We start from the raw sequence: 27,092 nt of genomic DNA on the forward strand, positions 1-27,092 counted from the left end.
AAATATTGTGGTGTAAAACTAGTAAAATAGTTTTAACACCCCCTTGTGGTGGGTGGCAAACCTCTAAGATGGAACCCCATGGATCCCCACATCTTGGTATGCATGCTTTTGTGCTTAAATTTTGTCTAACAAATAAAAAGTGCAATAGTTATTGCATGTTAATCTGAAATTATCTTAAGAAAGACCATATTCTGTCTTAGACATCCTCTCTCACTCTCTGTTGAAGGCCTCATACTAAGGGAAACCATGGTGTGAGCTGGCCTGTGGAGAGGGCATGTGGCAAGAACCTAGGACTGAGCCAGTGAGGGACTGAAATCCTCAGTCCAAAATTTAGGAAGGACAAAACCTTTGTCTGCCCTCCCCCTCCCCCCCCCAATATATGAAAGTTTGGAAGATGATCCTCCCCTGGTGAAACTTTCAGATGAGAATACAGCCTGGTTGGCACCTTGATTGGGAGACTCTGTGGCAGCAGCATTTAGCTTGGCCAGATTTTTGACCTTTAGAAAATGTAAGGTAAAGGTTTGTGGTTCCAAGCCAGCAATTTTCAACCGGTGTGCCTCAAGAATTTTTAAAACATGCAATACCTGACTATTTAGTCAGGGGCAATGACCTCTTTTCCTTTAGATGGTGAAATAAATGAAAAATGACAACAGTCAACACAGCAAGAGCAATTTTTTATTAATGCTCTGTCTTGACCTATAAATATATAGGTCATATAATAGTGTTACATCTTATTGGTTATGCTGCATAATAACGTTACATCTGATTGCTTAATTCTTGTTACCAGAAAACCTTATATACAAGTAAGACACCTGCTTTTTTAAAAAGTCACTATGGAGCAGAAAGGGTAGGTAATTTTTTTTTTGTAAATTAATAAAAATTATCCTCATTTTTTTGTCAGTTAAGCAAAAAATATAAAATATTTTTGGTTTGCTGCATAATTTTAGTAATAATTAGCTTATGTGTGCCATGAGATGAAAAAGGTTGAAAATCATTATTCTTTTTGTTTGTTTATTTTTTCTTTTCTTTTCTCTGAAAATCGCTATTCTAAGACACTAAATTTTGGTACAACTTATTATAGAGCCGGGGCTAACTATGCCCTTCCTAAAAACTGATGGGTGGTATGTGTCTCATTTATTACCAGCACACGGAGAATCCAGCGATTCCTGGGGACTGTTTATTAGCACTGTCCTCAATATAATCCTTTACTACTCATCATAACTCTCATTTCCGGCTGTTTGGTATACTGGGATATTAAAAAGCACCTATTGTGTTGATGTTTTTGGTGGTATTATCATTTCAGTGTTTCAAGAAATCTGAAATCTAAAACTTAAATAAGAGATCAACTACAAGAAACATATAGTACGCCAAATTTTTTAATTGAGGAAAGGATCATTCTTTGAGAAAGTCTCCCATCTCTGTAATGCTGAAGATTAAGGAGAAGATACTAGTCACAAAGCCAAGTTTCCAGGGCAAGAATAAATCATACTTTAGTGTAGTGGTTCTCAACCTTCTGGCCCTTTAAATACAGTTCCTCATGTTGTGACCCAACCATAAAATTATTTTCGTTGCTACTTCATAACTGTAATGTTGCTACTGTTATGAATCGTAATGTAAATATCTGATATGCAGGATGGTCTTAGGCGACCCCTGTGAAAGGGTCGTTCGACCGCCAAAGGGGTCGCGACCCACAGGTTGAGAACCGCTGCTTTAGTGTAAAGATTTTTACAAACCAGTAAACTATGACTATAACACTATTTGAACTATGACTATAACACTATTACTATAGGTAATGGCAGCTGTGCATGAGAATCTCAATTTAAACATGATGAAACAAAATAAGAACCATGGAAACATTGAAAATTGTCTTAAAAACAAAAATAAAGATGCAATGGGAGCAAACTAGCTTTCAATTTGTATCTAAAAATACCTATGTTCAAAAAGATGTTATTCACGGGTATTAATCATCATAAAGCACCCACTTGGAAGTAATTGGAATTCACTTATAAAATTTTTCCCTACTACCTATTCAACATAGAATCTGCAAAGGCTTACTTTTACTGCTGGAGAAAAAACAAACAGAAATATATTATTGATTAAATAATGAAATAACTAACACACCTTGTTTTTATGGTTGGACATTCTAAAAAAGATAAACATTATTTTGCTTGCATTTATGATGTTAAATTTTCTCTACTTTATACAGTTATTTAGTTCATATTTTAAGTAGTATCATGTTTTCACTGACTATATGCTAATGACTATCAGAGTGATAATATCTATTTTAAATATATAAATATATAAATTTCTAAAATTTACATTTGATATGATACACATTCTTATATTTAAATTATATTCAATATCTAGTTTTATAGAGTTCTTAAAAGTTATGAGTTATGAAAACTAAGAAAATGTCATAAATACCAAAATAATATGAAATAAATATGGGAGTATTCATACTGGATTTTGCTCCAAAACTAAACAAAAAAGTTTTTGATTTATTAATCTGGAAAGTGTTCTAGGATTAGAAATACTTTTATAGCATCTAGAGGTTCTTTACCTTAACTTATTCTTTGGTTTTCATTTTAAATTGAGGATAATGATGTCATACTTAATGCACATTTGAGCATGGAACAGACTGTCTAATCTCAAAGGTAAGGCAGGGTGAGTGGGAAGAGATTAGCCAAAGAATTTATTTGCATATATGCATAGAACATGGATATAGACAGTAGTGTGGTGAAGACCTGGGGTTGGGGGCAGGTGCAGGCTAGAAGGGGTCAATGGGGAAAAAGGGGACGTCTGTAATATTTTTAACAATAAAGATAACTTAAACTTTTTTGTGTGATATATCATAAAGTTTTTTAGAATCACATTCTTCCTTGGTTCCAGATTATTCATTTTGATTTCCTGTGGTGCAAATAAAATAGGCTCATCTGTAGCTTTATATCCAGGCTAGATGATAGATTTATGGTCAGAAAGGGGACATGAAATATTTGGAAAATTTAGAAGCCTTGAGATTATGGGAATGAATCACATAGATTCAGAACATTAAACATCTAAAATACTTTTTCCTCCTTCTAAAGAGATTTGCTCTTCTGTGTGGAAATAGAGATGTTTTCCATTAAGTGTTGTTTTCTTACTATTTCACAACCGTGTTTTATGGGTGTAGTATAGTATAGGGTCGTAGTATAGAACCAGCTTTGAAGGCCATTGGGCTTCGTAGGCCGTATGGACTCAGTCATAACTACTCTACTCTGCTGTGATGAGAGCCATAGACAATATGTAAAAGGATGGGCGTGACTGTGTTCTAACAAAACTTAATTTACAGAAATAGGTGGTGGGCCTGGCCCATGGGACATGGATGCTGACCTGTGGTATAGTGTAATGTTTAAGCATGCAGGCTCTGAGTCACACTTCTGGGGTTCAAATCCCACCTCTGCTTCTAACTAGCTGGATAATTTTAACAGATTACTTAATCTCTGCTTCATTTTCCTCATTTGTGAAATTCGAATGATATTGGAAGTACTCACTCTTACAGATGCATAAAGAATTTAGCACAATTCCTTGTATAGAACAGGTGAGTAGTAACTTCAAGACACTTCCTCCCCAGCCCCAATTTCTTTAAGTGTGCTAGTGCTCTTATAGTTACAATGAAGATTCCCAATATTTAAAAGTCCTTATTTTATTCATTAAAGCAATGTGTTTTTGGATCTTTTTCAGATGTGAATGAATTTTAAGTTTTGTATATCACTGTAAAAGTAACCAGTACCCACCCATATATATATCCAGAAGGATTTGTACCTCAATTTGCAGAGTTTTTCATAGACAATTGAGGAATATCCCAATGGCACTGTCCTTTTCGCACAATTTATTTTATTTATGTGTTTAATCTGTGGTGAATCAGGGAGCATGAAATGTCCTCTAAAAAGTAAAAGGCTCACCAAAGTGTTATAAATGCATTCTTTCAGGGTCCTAGGACATCACATGGAAAAATGTGTGGTACTTTGGTAATGAACGTGACACTTGGGGACCTGAAACAGATAGTTCATCTCATATAGGTAATTTCTTTATAGTCATGCGATGGCGATGCTTACTTACTCTATCTTGTGATCAAACCACATATTAAGTATTTTAACACAGAGGAATCGCCTCTTCATGAAATTTGCTGTCTTAAAAATTATACTAGTTATTCTTCCCATAATAGGATGAGATGTGTAAATGAGACTGTCATAACATGCAACACATTAAAACACACACACACACACGTTTCCATTGCTATCTTTTAGCTCATAGAATTAGCAAAACCTGAGGTATTGAAACATAACAAGTAATAAGAGTTAATTTTAGAGAAATTCAAAGGTTATGCATGAGGAAGTTTAGACTCACAGTAGTTTTCAACCTTCCTGATGCCGCAACCCTTTAATACAGTTCCTCATGTTGTGGTGACCCCCAATTTAATTGTTACAAATTGAACATAATTAAAGCATAGTGATTAATCACAAAAACAATATGTAATTATATATGTGTTTTCCGATGGTCTTAAGCGACCCCTGTGAAAGTGTCATTTGACCCCCAAAGGGGTCGTGACCCACAGGTTGAGAACTGCTGGTTTAGAGGATAATCACAAAATACAGAAATCCTGCAAAACTTCTTCTTATGTTCACATACAAAATTAATAGTTTTTGTCAATGAGTAGAGCAACAGTTTGTTATACTTATTCTGGAGACGTGAATGAGAAGATAAAATTGTTGTAGAAAGGTTGAAAATCAGGGATCTTTATGCCTTTTGTATTTCCCCTAAATATAAACATTTTGTTGATTGTCTTATTTCTTAGAAATAAATAAGGGCTTTGACTGTGGGACCTTTGGTCCAATATCTCCTTCCTTGAAGAGATATAGGGGCCAACATACTCTGTCTACTTTCTGAATGTGTTTGTGACTATGTCCTATTAGGGTGAAATCTGAAGCCATATACCCTTTTGTCTTTTACTGGCTTGTGGGGAAAAAAGTATTAGTGGTAGGGGTGGTTATTTTGGCAGCAAGACTTATCCAAATAGAGGCCAGTAGGTCCAGGTTGGGAAGTCAGGTGAGTAGGTTTAGATGCAGGATATTTTACGGGGATTAGGGGTTAATTGAAAAGTCTCGGAAGAGAAACAAAGTCAGTGGATAAAGAGGAGAATCCCAGAAAAGAATGAATAGAGCATAGATTGATATGTATATACAGGGCCAAGATACTGATGACTCCTCAGGATTTGTCCTGAGAGTTCTCTGCAAGGTCAAGTAACTGTGTTCTAAGGCTAAAGCCTTTGTTCAGCATCAGACACCCAGAAGGATTCATGTTGTAAGGATTTATTTAATGGATCACAGCTTAAATCCTGCAAACAAAGGGCAGTTTGGAGGCTCAGTATCTATGAATACAAAGACATGCTGTTAGGAAAGACATACTAAACAGGATTTGGAGATTTATAAATGACTAATTGTATGCCTTGGGGGCTTTCCAGTTATTAATTGCTGTGTAACAAGCCACCTTAAAACTTAGGGACTTAAAACCAGTTTATTATTATCTCTCATGCATCTATGCTCTGACTAGGCTCAGTTCTATAGTTATCACTTTGGATCTCTAATAAGTGATTGCAGTAGAATGGATGCTGGGTTTCAAGTCATTTGGAAGTTCAGAAAGGCTGTCTCATATGCTGGCAGAGTGTGGATGCAATTTTGGATATAGACCAGTGGCTTCTCCATGTGACCTGGGCTTCTCTCATAGTGGCTGAATGAATGAAAAGCTTTTTGTAAATTAGCCCTGCAAATTCTTGAAATCTACTCTGCTACATGCTATTGGTCAAGCAAGTCTTGAAAGCCACACTGTTTCCAAAGGGAGGAGGATGAGACTTCATCTGTTGTGAGTGGTCGGATGGATGGTACAGTAAGGGAGGCATTGCTGAAGGCCGCCCGTGGAGATTATCTATCTACTCCTATAGGACAGGAGCTTCAGATTCGTCATCTCTAAAGTTAGGGAAGACTAGATACTGTCTCAAAGCCCTTGGAACATTAACTTTCTGGTTTCTGTATCCTATGTGAGCATGCTTACAAAGTTGCCTTCCCTGTGAAGACTTCCCATGTAGAATATTACAGATTTATTTGCTTGCTTTCTTTATTCCCATCATACTTTGTACAGGTTTGTCTTCAAGTAGTCTATTATGGAGTGCTTCTGGCCTTCACAGTAGATTCTGAGCTCCTTAAAGTCACAGGCTATGTTTCATTTAATTTACTTTTTCTGAGCATCTATTGAATGCACAATAAACGCTCATTGGGATAATTGGGAGCAGGGGGGACAAAGTCACAAATCTCTGATATTTCACTGGGAAGTGAATGGGTCATACTTTATGTGCATTTGGCTTCAAAATCCAGAGGCCACAATGAGATACCAACCAGCTGTTTTCCCACTGTCTGCTCCATATCTTAACAATCTTCCTTCTAGCATATACCAAGTATTTTATTAAAAATTTTTATTTTTGTATGATGCCAATTTAAGAAAGATATTATGACAATCACTAGAATGTTTTCCTGGTTATAATAATGATAGGTGCCAATTTTTATGTGCTTATTGTGAACTAGAAACTATACTAATACATTACATATATTGTCTAACTTAATCTTTACACAGCTTAAAGATTATTATTAATCTCAATTTCTATAAAAAAAAAACTTAAGAGCAGTTGAAATAGAGTAAGTGGAAGATAGAGGGTTCTAACTGTATCAGAAACCTTACTCTTGGCCTTGATATCCTGATATATCTTCATTTTTGTTTTTTAAATGTCTAACTCATCCATTGAAATTGTCTTTTGAAAATTTTTACCAAGGTAAACCCATTCTTAAATTCTTGTAATTATTAATTCTGGAATTTTCTTAAATTTTAATCATAATTTATTCAAAATGTGAGACATTATATGAATGACATCACTGATAAAACACTACTGCTTTTGGAGGAATCCATTATTGGTAAACTATTAAAAATTACATTTTAAATAGTGTATCACTAGTAAAGAAAATGTATAAGTACTTAATATAGTAAAATATGGTTATAAATGCCGTAGAGTAAAAAAAGTACTATCAAGTCTTACTGTCAATTAAAACAAACAAACAAACAAACAAATAAAAACTAAGAGAAAATTGCTTTCTTGCTTAGTATAGTGTGAAGCCAATGTCATGGCTTTATAGAATTCATTGCGCTGTAATGATAAAGTGTCTAAGTATATAGTTGGCGATACCCTAGTTGAATTTATTTATTTAGTCTCTCTGACTACACTTTCTAGTTTTACATAGCCATATACAAGGAATGTCTGCAAATTTGTAAAGAAGTCTTATGAACTTTATACCACATGGATTTTCTTATTTACATAGCTATAATTGGTTAAAATATATCTGACTTGTGAGATGTCTCATATGACTAAAATGTTATCTAAATGTCATAAACAAGAACTAATTTACTATATACCTATAATATACCCATATATTTAAATATATATTTCAACATATGTGTGTGAATATATATATTCAATGTCTGTGTATTCCAAATGGTTGACTACATACAAAGGTCCTGTATGAAATCTGAGATATTCTACTATCAGACTTCAGATAGGGAAGAGAAGTACTATGAAAATATCATCACCTGGTCGATTTTGGTACAGATCAGCCATAAAATTGTATACCACACCTAGAATGGGACTGTCATATCTTTAGTATATTCGTATGCAGTATCAGAAATACCCACCATTGATAATCATCAGCTTAACACCCAGTTTATTTCTGCTATGTGTCTCCAAAAGTATACTCTTCTGTGTCTAATGTTATACTTGTGGAATACTTTTTCTTTAGCTTAAAATACTTTGTAGTAGTTGTGCAATATAAATTACAGAATGCTTATGGGAATGTAGGACAAAAGTGTGTCCAGTAGACATCAATAGTGTCTCTATTGATTTTTATTTTAAAGTGTCATCCTTAGCTAGCAATATCTTTTCAAATATATTGCCTATACAGCTCTTCATGGACACTGGATCAGAATGGCTTAACAATGGTTAACATTAATGCCTGAGCATCACCCTTTTTAAGTTTACCTCTAGGGGTTGAGTTGTTCTTGGGCATCAAGACTCCTTTTCCCAATTGATTACTTATCAAAATCTATGAGGATGCTTAATTAATCCCTGACCTAGTTTTCCAAACCTTGTTATTCCTTCAGGCAATGGGAGGATATATCAGTACAGATGTAGCAGTGAATGAATGAGTTCAACAGTTGAACTTTTGATATAAACGTGTCCTTCCAATCTACTCTATCTGGTCAAATCCTGGTTATAACCAGTTATTGTCACAGGAAATTAGTTTCTTATTCTGGGTATGGTTTTTATTCCCAGGGACCACCTTCCTAAACTTATATTCTATGTTTATAAGAGAATAAATACTTAGACATTTATGTATGAGTTGTTTGTTATAGCAAAATATTATAAACAATACAAAAGCATAGACATATGAAGGGTTAACTAAATGATGGTAATAGCTACACAAAATATATTAGGCATTACATATTTTGAAAAAAACATTAATACAATTGTAAAGTGCTCTTAATAAATGTTACACAAAAAAACTGTATATAGAGTTGAATGTGCAATATTATTTCAATATATTAAAACATCTGTGAAGAAAATCTTTGTTGTTAGTAGCCCATTGTTGTAGAATATTTTGATTCATTTGTCTTGTATTTCCCAATAACTCTGATCAGTAGTCCTCAAAAAGGTGATGTTTTTCCCTCTGAGGAGACATTGGCAATACTTGGTGACATTTCTATTTGTCACACCTTTAGCGAGGTTGCTACTAGTATCTCCTGGCTAGGGGCTAGGGATGCTGCTAAACAGCCTGCAATGAACAGGACAGTCACTCCCCCAATACACCAAATATCTGGCCCAAATATCACTAATGCCCAAGGTTGAGAAACTGCTCTATGTTAAATATACATTTGATTTAAAATTAGGAAAAATCGAGCATTAAAACCACAATGAAAAAGTTTAAGTAACAGGATACACAAATCAAATTTTGTTATATAGATTATTTTTTAAAAAATGAACAAATATTTTGTTAAGCATAAGAAATTGGCAAAGGCATAATATTGCCTTTGTAATATTGCCGCTGTAATTCACTGGTGTAAGCTTTTGGACAAGAGTGACAGGAATTCAACTTCGCCTGTTGGAACACTCAGGCTTAGTTTCAGTCATGGGAACCTGCACTTCTCCAAATGGGGGCATTTCTCTTGCAGTTGTTTTTTAAATCCCTTATTGGCTTATTTTGGATCTAAATTAAAGCCTGAGAACAACCAATATTCACACAAAGCTTCCGAGGCAAAAGATTTGCGCTTGAATGAACACGGACGTGAACACACTTTTATTTTGCATCCTGGCAAACTTCCTAAGATTTAATGAGGTGAAACCATCTTCACACACACACACACACACACACACACACACACACACACACACATGCGCACACACACAGTCTAGTCATATGAGAACACAAAGAAAAATAACTAAAAATAGCTGATAGGCTACCTATTTTGCTTTTTTATACTGTATCAGATCCCCACAGTGGCCAGACCTTTGAGATTGCCCTTGACATAGCCAGAAGAACCTAGCTCATGTTTATATTATGATTATAGATTTTTATATAACTGTGGTCCCAGACTAACCCAATGTGATTATGTTATTCTGAAGGAAGTTAAATTAAAAGTGGTTGAGAATGGATTTTACCATAACATTATATGTACATACACTTAATTTCTGCTAATCTGTAAAGATCTCGATTATGTCAAACACTATGTGTTGTGTCAGACGTGTTGCTTTCATGTTATCAGTGCTATTAGTGTCTGTTCCACACCTATTCCCCTTTCTAGATCTGTCTTATTTACATGGATGGTGTGACTATTGCAATACTTACCCACATCTTCTTGGATGATGCCCCTGGTAGCTGTACCACTTCAGAATAGTCTGAGGTGATTATAGAAACACTTGCCTTGTTGCATTCAATGCTGCACTCATAAATGTAGGCTTTAAAAATGCTCATTACATCTAACATTTGGCATTTGGGAGGGCAGTTTGAACATCAGCTTGCACAAATGTTATGAGGAGTCTCTGGCTTTTTCTAAGAAAACTAAAGGACCTTGTCAGCAGTGATAAGAATGTGTCTGATGGTGCTGTGGCCCAAAGGTATTGAGGGAGATGAACCTGGCCCTTGTGATGAGCAAGTATGCTTTAGCCTCTCCTTTATGCCAGAGGTTGTGCTGCTAGTTTATATTTTGTGTAACAATACCCCAGCTTCCTTACCAGATAGGTAGGTATTATTTTCCCGCTTTATTCACAGGGTCCTGAGGTTTAGGTCATCAGCTTTTCTAAAGTTGTGCAGCTAGTAAACAGTAAAGCCAGCCTTAAAATACCAGTTTTCCTGTCTCGACACTCATCGCTCATGTGCCCGTTGTCCAGCTTGTAGTTATATTTCAGGAAAGCTCCAATCCCTCCTTCTGCAGGAAATGAATAAATAGTCATCATCCCTGAACAGTGAGATGTAATCAAAGAAGAAAATATTTGAAATGAGTGTGTCATGATCCCCGGCTAAACTTTAGAGACTTTGAGTGGAATTTTTTAATTTAAAATCTTAGTTGTCCAAGAATTCTATTATGCTAAAATGATTTTTAAAAAGAGATTTTAAAAAGAGACTGAACAATCAATGTTTATTTAATTACCCAGTGGTTTTATCCTCCTTTAATTTAATCCTGGATAATTTTGTAGAATAGAACCTATCATTGTGGATTGCCCCTCTCTTTTTTTATAAGAACATTTATATTATATTATATTATATTATATTATATTATATTATATTATATTACATTATATTATATTATATTAATTTGACAGTATTACTGATGTCCCCCATTTCCTTCTCTTTGCCTCCTTTCACCTGCCCTTGGCATTCAGTGCAATATTGTCTATGTCCATTGGCTATCTATGCATATAAGGTCTTTGGTTAATCCCTTCATTTGAAGTTGGTGAGATGGGAATGCAGAAGGTGGTGAATGATTAGTCACAATAAAGAAAATGTTTTGTAGCAATTGGTAATTTTTGATTAAATAAAATTAAGAAATGTTTTTATTTCCAGAATTAAAATATGCCACATTTTCCTCACTGTTCATTGGAAGGTGTTAGCAAAGAGCTTAGGAAGGAGACTCAAAGACTCTCTCCTTGGCCTTTCTGCATTTCCTGTGTTCTGTGTTTCCAATGGATTGCCTTGGTGTGTCCAAGAGTATTGGGCAAGGAGATGTTTCATTAAGGAGTTTCACAATGTGCCTTTTCTTACTCTGGGGCAAACAGCTGATTCATTGAAGCAGTAAAATCTGTTCTATTAATATAAAAGGTGATATGTATGAGGTATGCATGTGTGCAAGACTTCTAGGGTGTAAAAACCATTAATAAAGTAAAGCTAGTCAGTTTGTCTTTACTCTTTGTAAATTTTTTTCACTATACTTTACCCCACATCTGTACTGTATGGTTATATTTGCACACTGTATAGTAAATATATAGTAATGATTTTTCCATATAAAAGATTGAAAATTTAGGCAAGATTGAATTGGGTGTGCATTTTTAAAGCTTCCAATCGCATTTTGATGAACTTTTTAGATAATCTATATATATATATAAAAAGCCAACAACCAGAATAACCTGTTGCTATGACACCCACTGAGGCCAGCGAACCAGCCGGATTGTGGGTGGGGCTGGGGGCCAACCTACTGCAGCCCCTCCCTGCAGCTGGCCAGCTCCGGATTCCCCCTACCCCAATAGGGGGCGGGGCAAGCCAGTCAACCTCCTGCAGTCCCTCCTCCCTGCTGGCCCCACCCCTTATGGGCCCCCACCACCCCAATCGGCCCATGGCCCCTCCTCCCAGCCAGCTCTGCCCCAAGTTGCCCCCCCCCACTTCAATCAGAGGCAAGGCCAGCCAGCCAACTTCCTGCAGCCCCTCCCCCTGGCTGGCCACACCCCTGATCGCGCCCTCACACACCATTTGGGGGCAGGACCAACCTGCCAACATCCACAGGGCTCCCTTCCCCACTTCCCCCCTCACCCCCCCCCCCCGGCTGCTGGCCTCCCCAACCCTATTCAGGGGCGGGGCTGACTGGCCCACCGCCCACAGCCCCTCCTCCCAGCTGGCCCCACCCCTTATGGGCCCCCACCACCCCAATCGGCCCACCGCCCCTCCCCCCAGCCAGCTCCATCCCCAATGGGCCTCCACACACCAATCGGGGGTGGGGCCCGCTGGCCAATTTCCCATGGACCCCCTCCCCCCAGCCAGCCCGGCCCTGATTGGGCCCCGATCAGGGTGGGCTGGCCAGCCAACCTCCCACCATCTCCTCCCAACAGTCCTGGCCCTGATCCACCCTGATTGGGGCTGGGCCGGCCAGACCCCACCTGTGCACGAATTTGTGCACTGGGCCTCTAGTCAATTAATAAGTGACTGATTTACATCAAGTATATTTATACTTTATAGTCTAGTGGAAAATCACTTCGTATTTTTCCTGCTATATTAATGGTTCCATTTAATATTATAAAGTTGTATAATTGGACACTGCTAAGATACTTTTATAGCTTATTAGGTCAGGGTAATTATCTGCATCTTATATTGCATGTTGAATTGCAATTTTAAAAGTACTGCATTATGATATTTAAGTGAAGTGGCAAACCAAAATAGTTCAATTATGAGAGTAACCACAGATTTGCAATGAAAAATTAGCACATTTATTGGAAGATATTTCTATAACATGTAAATAATGTGTTCCATTTGGATAACTTTGTTTTTCTCTTGTTCTTTTCATTTTTTTATTTTTTTATAATTTGCTGCTTGCCATTACAGGAAGTGGAGGTTTGTATTCAGCTTCTGTATTTTCTATTTTATTTTAGATTTTATATGACTCTTTACATTGTATTAACTCATCCACTCAATTCACATTATTTTTCCCTTAGGATGATTATTTCCGCACTTGGAGTCCTGGAAAGGCCTTTGATCAGGGTAAGAATCTAATTATTTTAAAATAAAAATCTTTACATGTCTATAATCACTGTTTTGAACATGATATTAACTGTCTGGTTAGATTTTAAAATACTGAATAGGAGAGCTTAGATGAATGAAAAAAATCTGCAATAATTGCTTTCATTTCAGAATAATGTAGTTAAAATATATTTATTAGGTAACACGATTATGTCAAGATGACTGTTATTACTAGATGCAGATCTTAGGTTACAATTTAGGCTTTTGAGCTATACCATGCCCACTTTTTGTGATACAAGTCACTTCCTCCAATTTTCGAATATAGTCAAGTATAATCACTAGGAAATAGACATATTTATGTAAAAATTCAAAATAAATGGCTTTGATGTCTCTTTCTCAGTAAATAAAACAGTTTTATTTAAAACAGAGCTGACTGGTAATTAGACTCAGCTGGGGTCTTAGATAGGCCCAAATGGAAAAGTCTTACATATAATAGGGGTTTCCTGCACCTCTGTACACACAGTGTGTAGCTCTGGTTTGCTTACTTGAGAAGTGAAAGCAGGGCATTATGCATGGGGAAGGAAATACTTCTTTCTACCTGTGCAATTAGACTGAAAACTCAAGGCAACGATTATTATATAAATTATTAAACAGATTTGTTTACTGAATTGTACAATATTAGAACCAGATATTTTCCTTTTTAAAGTTTGAAACAAAAGGAATTTCTACTTTATATAGCCTAAAGTAAACTTACAAAAGATGTTACTCCATAAAATAGTATCACTTAAAAATAGAAATAATTTTTAAGAAGGAGCCATAATATGTTATTAAAAGAAGCTTAGTTTATGCCTGGGAACTTTTTATTATATATTTGGAATGAATGCTTCAACAGCCAATCTCTCTAAGAGGGAACCAACCTGGGTGGACCTAGACAGGGACGGTTGTCCACATTGATGTTAACCTGCAATCAGAAAAAGTCATTCATATCCAAGCCCCTCTTTAATATTAGTTTATTTCTTCTGTACTTCATGTGGCCACTGTGTTTGTGGAGTATGCATTTAAAATTTCCAAAAAAATTATTTTGATTTGGTTACTAATAAGTCAAGTGAAATGAACCAAAAGACAAGCAATGAAAAAGTAATGACATGCAGATGGAGATATATTTGCAAGCTTTCTTGGGAAATGAATTTTTATGATAGAATTAGAAACCTTGAAATATTAGTGTTATGTATGAAATGGATATTAACACTTAAATTTGCCATACGTGGTGCATCCAATTACAATAAAGATGGTGTGTGGGTGTGTGTGTGTGTGTGTGTGTGTGTGTGTGTGTGTGTGGTGATATGTTGAACAATGATTTATCTCTCACTAAAAAAGTAAAAAAAAATAAAGATTGCTATAGGAAAGCTTCCAAGCCCTTATGTACCTTAAAACAGATTTATTTTAATTTTCAAAGAGGTTTTCAGCCTACTAACTTGTCAAAAAACATCATATTTATGAGGCAAAGTGAAAGATCACGACAGGATAATAGCTGACATTTATTAAGAGTGTCATGTATTGAGTTACTATTCTAAATATTCAATATATTCGTTCATTTGATCTTCAAAGTAACACTGTCAGATGATGTGGAAGGTGAGGCACTGAAGGAGGTTAAAGCTTCTGCCTGGGGTCATATTCCTACAATGTGATAGTCTGGATTTGGGTCCAGGCAGTCTGACCCCTGAACCCCATTTCCTAATTACTATGTGGTACTGTTCCTTATATGATAGCTTTGAAATAAAATAATGACATACTAACAGAATTTTAAACTTTATGCTTTAAAAATAAATATTTACTTGAGTGAACTTTAGAAATAGAGCTGGATGCTTTGTTTCTATGTTTTAGACAATATTTTGTAGACTATCAGACCCTGGGTTTTGATTAATGGAACATGTATTGTTGGTAAACATACATAGGAAAGTATCTATACTAATAATAGCCTAGGTGGTGTCACGCCCTCACACATCATGCCCTAATGTCGTCACAAGATGGCTATATGCACAGTGAATGCAGGGCCTGGGAGCCACTCCATGTGGTGCGGCCAGGGTTCCCAGCATCTCCACAGCCTTGTGTGGAGGTGGCAGGTCCCAGAGGAGGAGGTGGGTCACAGAAGGGGAGGACAGTTGTGGGCGGTTAGGCCAGCAAGGGAGGGCAGTTAGGAATGATCAGGCAGGCAGGGGAGGGCAGTTGGGGGCGATCAGGCCGGCAGGGGAGCAGTTAGGGGGCAATCAGGCTGGCAGGCAGAAGCGATTAGGGGCAATCAGGCAGGCAAGTGGTTAGGAGCCAACGGTCCCAGGTTGTGAGAGGGATGTCAGACTGCTGGTTTAGGCCCCATCCAGGGATCGGGCCTAATCCGGCAGTCAGACATCCCCCCAGGGATGCAGGGTGACCTGAGGGACACCCCCTGTGCACAAATTTTGTGCAATGTGCCTCTAGTTATATAGAAAAAGTTAGTTTGAGATACATATATTTGTTTTCTATTTGTTTTTGGATTTGAGTACGATTAACTAATCCATTGGTAGACCATACTGAGGAGTAGGAAAAACATCCTTTTCCCATCCAATTCTGAATAAGATAGAGTGCATTATTTGAATAGAATAGACATGAGGTGTTGACTCCTAATGTTTTTTGTTTTTCCTGATGACATAATCTTTTGTTAAGTATTATTTTCAAAACATCATTGAGCTGTTGAACATAAAATAGAAGACTTTTTATGAATGTTTATAATTTTTAATATACTCTTTTTCATTTGTTTATGAACAGCATAGCACATCAATATAAGTTGGTTTTTTACACTTTCTTTTTCGGAAATTTGTATATTTCCTGAAAAGAGTGAGAAAAATGTAGCTTAGTATTACATTTTTTTTAAAGTATCAACTATTGTTTTTGATTATCTAAAGTTTTACATATATCTCCTTTTTTCCCAATTGACCCCCGCCCCCCAGCCATTCCCACCCCTAAGGGCAAGCCCCCACTGCCCCAGTGTCTGTGTCCATTGGTTATGCTAATATGCATGCATACAAGTCCTTTGGTTGATCTCTAACCCTTCCACCTCCCCTGCCATTTATCTCTGGATCTATTTTTGTTCATCAGTTTATGTTGATCATTATATCCCACATATGAGTGAGATCTAGCATTATAATTTTTATGCTTATATTTATGCCATTTTTTAAACCATATTCATTCTAACATCATACTTCCACCTCCATAGAATGCTTCACAAAATATGCAGGAATTAAAGTAACATTAAGGAGCATGTAAATTAATATTTCATAATATAAATGGCATCATTTTTCAGCCTGTAATTCCTCAGCATATAGGTATATGTATAAACATAAACACACATACATACACAAATAAACTTATACATATTTACACTCTACAAATACATTTGCACCTGTAAATTTGCTTCTAGGTAAAATTAACTAATTGTTCATACATATCTTATCTACCATTTGGTTTAACTGTCACAGATTTTCCACCTCACATAACTTTTTTTGCATTAATCAGAACATTTCCACTTGGCTTGTTTACCAAAAAAAATAATAATAATAAATAAAGACTTTTGGTAAAATATAATGGCTTCAAATGAATTTAAGTAAAACTATTTTGGTGATGGTAAATCTGCATTAAAATAAAAGAAAGCATTCCGATGTGTTAAATAAATTGCTTTGGTTATCTCCACTAGAAATTTCTGTGCCATTACTTCTCTTCATTAGTGTAGCTAATCATGAGTTGACACAATAGAAATGGACTGAAAAATAGTTTTAATGAGGACATGCATCTTTTTGAATACGGCATAAACATCCTATGCTTATGATGACAAAGGAAAGAAGAGATGCATGGATAAACTAAAGTAGTAGCATGATAAATATTTTAATAAATGCTTTGGATAGATATGCTATAGCTTTAAAACTTTCTTTTTTTCCTTTGTAGCAGTACTTAGTGTCCAACAGAAATCACTCCACCTGTTAAACAATATCTCGACTGCAAAGCTTCTCTCACTTTTGGGGATAGGTAATGACAGGGACAGTCACTATCGCCGTGGCAACAGTGCCCGGGAACTATCAGAGGAACATCGCACAGGGCAGGCTGGCTCTCGAGCAGCCGTGCCTCAGCTTCCTCCGGGGTTTGCTTTTTCTGCAAGTCTGGTGCGCCTTCGGGTTTAATTTTTTTTTTTACTTCTTTTCTCTTTGCTTCCTTAACTCTACATTGTTTTTAGGTCACATATTAATTTAGGTGTGCAAGTGATAAATTACTGGAATTTTTAGCAGTATTTCCTGACAGTTGTTTCGAGTCTGTACTTATACTGAAGTGCTATATCTACAAGGATCACCTTTTATTCAAAAGATGTTGTTTTTTGTTTTTGTGTTGTTTTTGTTTGTTTGTTTTTCCTCTAGGATTTGATATGTATTGCCCTGAAGTGAGAGTTAAGAGCAAAATGCGCTTTCTATAATTCCCTAATTTTACTCTCCAAACCAGTTTGGAGTATCTGCATTTGGTATCTACCATGGCAATGAATTCTAATCAATAGACTAATAATAGAGAAAGGGAATTTAAATAGATCCAGAAATTTCAGGACAGATTGATGTGTTTCACCCGCTTGTGCAGATTTCTGAGGATATGGAATTAGGGTAAAAATGTGTACCTGTGACTTAGATCAGCAGCTTTTTTTTTTTTTTTTTTTTACGATGTTTTATTGATTTCAGAGAGAGGAAGGGAGAGGGAGAGAGAGAAACATCAGTGATGATGTTGAGTCATTGACCAGCTGCCCCCTGCATGCCCCACACTGGGGATTGAGCCTGCAACTCATGAGATGTGCCCTGACTAGGAATCAAATCTTGACCTCCTGGTTCATGGGCCAATACTTAATCACTTAGCCACACCGTCCAGGCACAGCTGTTTCTATTAAGACCAGAGCTCTCTGGAAACAGCAGCTAATTTGGTTATATTTAATTCAACCAAAAATCCCGAAAGTGAAATTCAAACTGCTCAAAATCCAGTTAGGAAAGATAGACTGTGAATAGCTGATCTTGTATCTAGATGAGCAAGAATTGGAGGGAGGTGAAAAAGAAAGACTGCTCTCTGAAAGGCCAGTCATATGCTTAGCCATATATTTACCTACTGTTTCTTTCTTTTCAGGATCAGTTCTTAGAGTTTTTATCTAATTCGCCCAATTCTTCCTATCCAGTTGCAAAACTTGTCACATATACCAACAGTCACAGCTTGAGATGCCCCTTTGCATAAATCCCTGGCTACTAAAGGAGAGGTGTTGATATGTCTTCTGGAGCTTTTATTCCCTTCAATGAACAGAGCTGCTATATTATTATAGCTGTATTTATTTCTGAATTTTAAAAAGACTAGCATTTGAGAAATGCACCCCAACTATCTTTTCCTTTTTAAAATGCATTTCAAAACTTCTCATTTATTTATTTATTGTTGAATCTTTATCGTTGAAAGTATTGCATATGTCCCTTTTCTCCCTTTGACCCCTTATAGCCCGCCCCCATCCCCCCGCTCTAGGCCTCCACCACCCTATTGTCTGTGCCCATGGGTTTTGCATATATGCATTTAAGGCCTTTGGTTGATCTCTTCCCACCCACCCACCCTCCCCCGCCTTCCCTCTGAGATTCCACAGTCTAAAGCCGTGGTTCTCAACCTTCTGGCCCTTTAAATACAGTACCTCATGTTGTGACCCAACCATAAAATTATTTTCGTTGCTACTTCATAACTGTAATGTTGCTACTGTTATGAATCATAATGTAAATATCTGATATGCAGGATGGTCTTAGGCGACCCCTGTGAAAGGGTCGTTCGACCGCCAAAGGGGTCGCGACCCACAGGTTGAGGACCGCTGAAGGCACTGTATAAATGGATTACACAATGTAGGTATTGACTCTCCCACAGATGCTTTTAATTTTCACTTGTTTACATATGCTTAGATGGTTTTTATTGATAATAGTCTGAAACAATAGATAGGTCTGATCCAAGCTTCACAATAGAGGCATGGTAGTACCATAATGCTGCTTTGTTTAAAAGCTTCGGTCTTTTTGGCATTTTTCTAGTGGAAAAATTGGTGTTCCACAATTGAAATTCAGTGTGGATAATATGCAAAGATGATTATATGATTATAGTATTTTATAAAAATGCAAATTCTGAACCATTATTTGATCTGAATCAATATTTGATAAACTCAAAATAATTGATTTTGGTTTGTTGTATCATTTTGAAATAATTCCTTGTTAGCTGAGAGCTATGCCAATTTACATCATACACTTTATATCATTTATTTGGGCAAACTTGGCTTATAGAAGCCTCTGTAAAACTGCAAAGACATATTCAACCTAGAATCCCAAAGTACACGCTCCTTTGCTCTATGTCAGATTTAGTACATAAGAACTACATCGGACTTCTGCATGACAATATATTTCAGCCTCCCATCTAATTATGATTTACTTATACAAAAATACTATTCCATTTGTTTCACACCATAATCTTTAATATATAGAAATCAAGAATATTAAAATTGTTTTGTTCTAGGTCAAATACTGCTATTTTTTCTCCATAGATAATAAAGTTTGTATAAAGGTCTGTGTTTTTAATTTAGAAGATAAAATCTAAATAAATAAAACTTAATTTGGTTTTTATTCCAGTAGCCTACATAGTTGTGCAAAAAGTCAAATTATATTTATTTCTCTTTAATGAACTTATATGTTACTGACTTGTCAATCAAATTTATAAAGGAAGGGGTCAATAAAATATAATTCAAAGGTGTTGAGATACTTAAAAAAATAATATTCTTATCTCAATCCTTGTTAGTCTAACATAGTAATAAATATTGTGAAGGCTGAAACATCAGTAGATACAGATAGGAAGCAATATTTTTGGCAGGAATCCTCCACTGGCTAAAGGAGTGATTTTCAGTCATGCCTGAACGTGGGATTACAGAGCACTCATTTAAAAATACAGTTGCCTCGGCCTGGTCCCTAAACATTTTGACTTAAGTTAGCTGGGTCACGTGTGTGCGTGTGTGTGTGTGTGTGTGTGTGTGTGTGTGTGTGTTTAATAAAAATTGAAATATATATATATTAAACAAAATTTACTATTTTAACCATTTTTAAGTATATAGTTTAGTGATATTACATACATTTACATTTTTGTGCAAACATCACCAACATTCGTCTCCAGAACTCTTTCATTTTCTCAAACTGAAACTATACTCATTAAATAGTAGGACTCCCTCTTCCCTTCTCCCAACCCTTGGCAACCACCATTCTACTTTCTGTCTCTATGAATTGGAATAGTCTACATTTCTCATATAAGTGGAATTGTACACATTTGTGACTGGCTTCTTTCACTTAGCATCATGTGCTCAAGTTTCATCTATGTTGTAAAATGTGTCTGAATTGCTCTCCTATTTTAGGCTGTATAATACTTTATTTATGTATTTACCACATTTTGTGTATCCATTTATCCGCTGACGAACCTGCAGGTTGCTTCCACACTTGGTTGTGAAAATGCAGCTGTGAACATTGGAGTACAGATATCTCTTTGAATCTCTTCTTTCTGTTCTTCTGAGTGCACATCTGGAATTAGGAGTTGCTGGATCAAAAACAATTCTGTTTTTTGATGAACCACCATGTTATTCTCCATAGTGGTTGCATCATTTTACAGTCCAGCCAGCAGTGCAGAAAGGTTCCAGTTTCTTTAGAGCCTAGCCAACATTTGTTATTTTGAGCTTTTAAAAAGTAATATCCATCCTGATGGGTGTGAATGTGTTTGAATTTTAAACTCTACACTTGTTTATTTTATGCCAATATAGTTGAGAATCACCAGGCACAAGCACACAAGCTTCTCAAAATAATTTCTTTTAGTCATTCTGTTCTACAGTACTCAGAAGATGTTTGTTAAGATGGTTATTCTTTTGAAGGCAACAAAATGTGTCATGGAATTTTTATTTTATTTTTTTAATATATATTTAATTAATTTCAGAGAGGGAGGGAGAGGTAGAAACATCAGTGATGAGAGAGAATCATTAATCAGCTGCTTCCTGCACACCCCACACTGGGGATCAAGGCCACTGCCCGGGCATGTACCCTGACCGGGAATCGAACTCTGACCTCCAGGTTCATAGCTTGATGTTCAACCAGTGAGCCACACCAGTTGGGCTGTCAGGGAATTTTTAAAAATATATTCACCTTTTCAGATCCAGTGCCAGAAGTAGGTGCGAAGGGGGTTTCAGAATGGATTGTAGGCATCAACAAAACCTCAAAAGATAAAGTCCTTGTTCCCATTGAACAAGCACTTCCTATGTGTCAGGTATTATATTTAAGACAATCATTGTACTAACCTTAAGAATTAAATATATCCTTTAATTTATGAAGGAAACTAAAGTTAAGTGAGGTTGATAAAGGTAACAAAGCTAAGTAGGGATTGTAGCTAGGTTTGAAATCTTGCAGTAGTGGATTTTGAAGTCCATTTCTCTCTTACTATGTGATACTCCTTTAGATTCAACTCATCTATATGCATAGTTTTTATCTCTTTCTCACCTCAGACATACATCTTTTTCATTAAAAAATATGGTAGGAATGATATAGGAATATAGGTTGCAAAAGGGTCAATCATCAGATACACTTGAATTATATTTAGAATTGCTCCAGTACTAAAGAAGGAGATGTTTGTAACTTGCATTCTCATTTTTAGAGTATAGGGATATATATTTTAAACTCACTTATATAATTGTTATATAATAAGTGCAAGGGTTATTATTATTCTATCACTTGGGAATAACAGCATATTTGTAAGACAAGAACTGTTTCAAGGATGTATGACAGCTTCTGTGGGCTTTCTTGGAAATTACTTTTTATGGAAATATCATGACCAGAATTCTCACCCCACTTCCTTATATGCAAAGGAGAAAAAAAATACATGTGTTTCTAGAACATTAGCAGTGAAGCTTAGAGGTCACTTGGTCTGATCACTAATATAATTATGGAACTTTTACCTCTGTAATGTCTCTGACTTCCAGCTTTGAATTAGACTCTCTATGTGAATATGCCATTCCATCCTCACATAGCACTTATTATCTGAAAACTACACATTTTTTAAAAAATATTTTTTTATTGATTTCACAGAGGAAGGGAAGAGAGATAGAAACATCAATGATGAAAGAGAATTATTAATCGGCTGCCTCCTGCACAACCCTTACTAGCGATCGAGCCCACAACTGGGCATGTACCCTTGACCAGAATTGAACCCGGGACCCTTCAGCCCACAGGCCAATCAATGTTCTATTCACTGAGCCAAACCAACTAGGGCAGAGAACTGCTTCTTTAACTATAATTTATTTCATTCTTTCCAATTTTTGGCCTTATATACTTATTCTAGAATGAATAAATTTATCCTTCTACATGAAAGTGAATTGAAGAATTAAAAGTATTTTATATGGTACTCTTTTTAGAAGCTTTTAATAAGTTTTAAAATGAATGGATGTTTTTGATCAGAATACTCTGATAATGATCAAAGAGCATGGGATGCCATAGCCATAGTCTCTTCTAGTTCTAACATTTCACAAATGTTTTTCTAGATTAGTAATTTGCTATTTAGTCCTAGATTTCCTTTTCTTTTATTTCTTCACTGCATGTGTCTTGATAGTTCTTTTTTTTCATTTTTTATTGAATTTATTGGGGTGACATTGGTTAACAAAATTATACAGGTTTCAGGTGCACAGTTCTACAACCCATCATCTGTACACTGTATTGTGTGTTCACTGTCCTGAGTCAAGTCTTCCCTCACCATTTATCCCCCCTAGTCTGTGCTTTTAGTGTTGCATGAGAAGCTGAAATAAATGATTGGCAGGCAGGATAGTTGGGTGGACATTTATTTGACTGGGCCATGTAGTCATGAGTTTAAATCACAGCTATGGTCAGACAGGCAAAATTACCTTATGCAAGTAATTTAACAATACTAGAGTTCTTTTCCCTTTGATAAAATATGAATAAATTTCTAATTGACAGGGTTGTGAAATTAAATAAATGTATATAAGACCTATACACACAAAATATGTAAAGTGTTTAGTGTTTTTTTCCTTCTCTTACTCTTATATTTCTTTTGAAAAAAATCCACAACTTTAAGTAACTTTTACTACTTTTATTCATAAAAATGTGTTTTTATTGATTTTAGAGAGAGAAGAATGGAGAGGGAGAGGGAGAGGGAGAGAGGGAGAGTGGGAGAGAGAGAGAGAGAGAGAGGGAGAGAGAGAGAGAGAGAGAGAGAGAGAGAGAGAGAGAGAGAGAGAGAGAGAGAAAAGAAAGCTTGAAGATAAAAGATATTCCTTTATGAGTCTGTCTTTATTTTGCTTGGTAGTTCACTTTGTTTATTAAATCCCACCTGAGTCATAGATAGCGAGCAGGCAGACAGTTCTGGGTGGTGGGAGTGGGAATTTGGGAAGGTGGAAGGATTGAGCAAAATAATAAAAGAAAGAGAGAGAATTCATTGACATGGACAACAGTCCTGGTGATTGTGGGGTTGGGGGTGAAGATGCATGAGGTCATAGTAGGAATAAATGGTGATAGAAAAAATAAATAAAAAAGATAGTCCTTTAAACAAGGTTCAGTAGGATGTTCTGTTTTTTGTAAATAGATCTTTTGGCCCTGGCGAGTTTTCTAATTGGTTAGAGCATGGGCCCAGGGACTAAAGGGTCATGGGTTAGAGTCTGATCAAGGGCATGTACCTCAGTTACAGTTTCCCATGTGTGGGAGGCAGCCAATCGATGTGTCTCTCTCACATTGATGTTTCTTCTCTTTCTCTCCCCCTCCTCCCTCCCTTCTGCTCTCTCTATAAATCAATGAAGGAAATATCCTTGGTGAGGATTAAAAGGATAGACCTTTTGTTTTTATTTTTAGTTTACAGAAAAATTGAATGGAAGTTACAGAGAATTTCCATATACCCTCTTTCCCCACATATGCATAGTCGCCCTTATTATTAGCATTCCCCAACAGAATGGTGCATCTTATATCATAAAAGGCTAATATGCAAGTTGACCAAACAGTGGAACAACCAGTTGCTATGATGTGCACTGACCACCAGGGGGAAGACGCTCAATGCAGGAGCTGCCCCTGGTGGTCAGTGCACTCCCACAGGTGGAGCGCCGTGGACATCCCCCAAGGGGTCCTGGACTGCGAGATGACACAGGCCACCCCCCCACCAGTGCACAAATGTCATGCACCAAGCCTCTAGTTTGTTATAATTGATGAACCTGCATTGACACGTCATAACCACCCACAGTCCACAGTATACATTATGGTTCATTCTTAATGTTGTACCTTCTACAGTAAGCATGTCAAACTTAAAGGCTAACATGGGCCAAATAAACAAGGTTTAAGTTTATGTGGGCTGCAAAAAACAAAAGCTTCAATTTTCAAATAAATGTAGGCTTATTTCCAGAGAGACATGCTGAATACAAAGTGCTGAAATAAATGAATAATTGTTAACATAAAGTAATAGAATATCTTAATAAAAATTAATGTTTTTTCTTAAACATTAACTTACTAGACACTGAATAACTGCACAAATTAATAAGCATAACACAAATAAACCAATTTTTCTTGTTCTCCGAAAGTGAAATATTTCCTGTTGCGTACACTAAACAAGTGAGTACAAGACTAATGAGGTGGAAATATTTGCTAAAATATTCACTGATAGTATTAGTGGAGAGAAATGGTGTGCCTGCCCATAAGGCGCGTAAGGGAAACGAATGCAACACGATTATAGTAATCAGTCATTAGCGAATATTGTCATTTGTTATTAATAACTAGAAGCCCATTGCACGAAGAGATTCGTGTAATAGGCCTTCCCTTCCCCTGGCTGCCGGCACCGGTTTTCCTCTGGCACCCGGGACCCAGGCCTTCACTGCTCTGGCCGGCTGAAGCCTTCAGTCTCCGCTCTGCCGCTTTGTGCCTACGTATGCAAATTAACTACCATCTTTGTTGGGTTAATTTACATACTCTCCTGAGTGGCTGGTGAGCGTAGCAGAGGGATGGTCAATTTACATGTTTGTCTATTATTAGGTAAGATTATGTATAACAGGATATTGTAAATTTAAGTTATGAAATTTTTATTAAAACATTTCTTACATACCGTTATATTGGCTGGGCCGCAAAAAATATTTGTTGCGGGCGGCGAATTTGACATGCTTATTCTACAGGTTTGGACAAATGTATAATAACATGTCTTTGTCATTGTGGTATCATATAGAGTATATTCACTGCCCTAAAAATCCTCTGCTCTGCCTATCCCTCCTCCTTTCCCCTAACCCAGCAGTTCTCAACCAGTTTGTGACCCCTTTGGCAGTCATACGACCCTTTCACAGGGGTCACCTAAGACCATCCTGCATCAGATATTTACATTACGATTCATAACAGTAGCAACATTACAGTTATGAAGTAGCAACAAAAATAATTTTATGGTTGGGTCACAACATGAGGAACTGTATTTAAAGGGCCAGAGGTTGAGAACCACTGCCCTAACCCATGGCAATCACTGATGTTTTTATTGTGTCCCATTACTGCTTTTTCCAGAATGTCATACAGTTGGACTCAAACAGTGTACAGCCTTTTCAGACTGGCTCCTTTCACTTAAAAATATGAATTTAAGGTTCCTCCATGTCATTTCAAGACTTGATAGCTCATTTCTTTTTAGCCCTGAATGATATTCCATTATCTGGATGCACCACAGTATTAGTATTTCCACTCACCTACTGAAGAATATCTTGGTTGCTCCCAAGTTTTGATGATTCTGTGTAAAGCTGCTATAAACATCCATGTGCAGGATTTTGTGTGGGCCTAAGTTTTCAACTCCTTTGGCTAAATACCCAGAAGTGTGATTGCTGCATCATATGGAAAGAGTATGTTTAATTTTGCAAGAAAACATCAAACTATCTTTCAAAGTGGCTGTACTGTTTTGCATTTCTAATAGCAATTAATGAGAATGCCTGTTGTTCCACATCCTCACACCACTTATTTGCATAACTTATTTGCCCCTTGATATTTTGACCTGTAACCCTTATAAAGCATCTGTAAATAAACTTGGTCAATTACTCTTTCTATTTTTTCTAGAAATTCTGTTCCCATATTCAGAACCACTTGTTTATTTTTATGATATAATGCATTATTTTAATCTTAACAATTTATAGTTTTACTTTATGGAGGGTCATTTAAGTATGGATAATAGTAATATGGAACCCTGGCCGGTTTTGCTTAGTGGTTAGAGTGTTGGCCTATGGACTGAAGGGTCACTGGTTCCATTTACAGTCAAGAGCAGGTACCTCCATTGCAGGTTTTATCCCCAGCCCAGTAGGGGGTAAGACAGTAGGGGGTAAGACCAGGAGGCAACCAATTGATGTGTCTCTCTCATGTCATGTTTTTCTCTCTCCCTCCTTCTTCCCTGCCATCTACTCTCTCAAAAATATCAATGGAAAAAATTTCCTTGGTGAGAGTTAAAAAAAAAGAAGTTACATGGATTACTTTTCTTCCCACGTACTAAGTAGACATATTGGTAAATTGGGGTATTTGAATCAGGCCACTCATCAAACTTAACTGTGGAATCTTTTATGTACAAATGAGGTAGCCCGTACCCTACCCACTGCATCAGCAAATTGTGCTGTGATCCCTGGACTTTCTACTTTTGCCAAACTCTCCAACATATGTATGTATCTGACCCAGACCTGTTTCTAACCGATGTTAAAAAAAATTGTTACATGACTTCTTATTCTATTTCCTGTTTTTGTTCTCTTATTTCAGTGTTCTATGAGCAGCAGTTACATTGCATTATCTGTTATTTGGAATATTTATTACTACATTTGACATGTCTAAGTAAAGGGCTGAATACAAGTCTAATGAGCAGAAGAATGGTGTTTTTAGTATGCTTTTGTCTCACTCAAATACAAGCAGATGAGCTTGTGCGTTTTATGTAGTGTTATTA

At 36.5% G+C, this 27,092-nt stretch overlaps 1 protein-coding gene and 1 non-coding gene across 2 annotated transcripts in view; one reads left to right on the forward strand and one right to left on the reverse strand.

Annotated features, from left to right (window-relative positions):
- Positions 1–27,092, forward strand: part of SPOCK3 (SPARC (osteonectin), cwcv and kazal like domains proteoglycan 3) — a 333,704-nt gene that overhangs the window by 128,423 nt on the left and 178,189 nt on the right. The window contains exon 3 of the mRNA XM_059697687.1: positions 13,049–13,094. Within this exon, the coding sequence (XP_059553670.1) occupies positions 13,049–13,094 (46 nt within the window). The remainder of the gene's footprint in view (positions 1–13,048; positions 13,095–27,092) is intronic.
- On the reverse strand, positions 17,041–17,326 carry LOC132236298 (small Cajal body-specific RNA 13). Its single transcript, XR_009453244.1, has one exon. It is a non-coding gene; the product is annotated as a small Cajal body-specific RNA 13 (non-coding RNA).

The sequence above is a fragment of the Myotis daubentonii genome, chromosome 5, assembly GCF_963259705.1.
Source record: "Myotis daubentonii chromosome 5, mMyoDau2.1, whole genome shotgun sequence".
NCBI lineage: Eukaryota > Metazoa > Chordata > Mammalia > Chiroptera > Vespertilionidae > Myotis > Myotis daubentonii.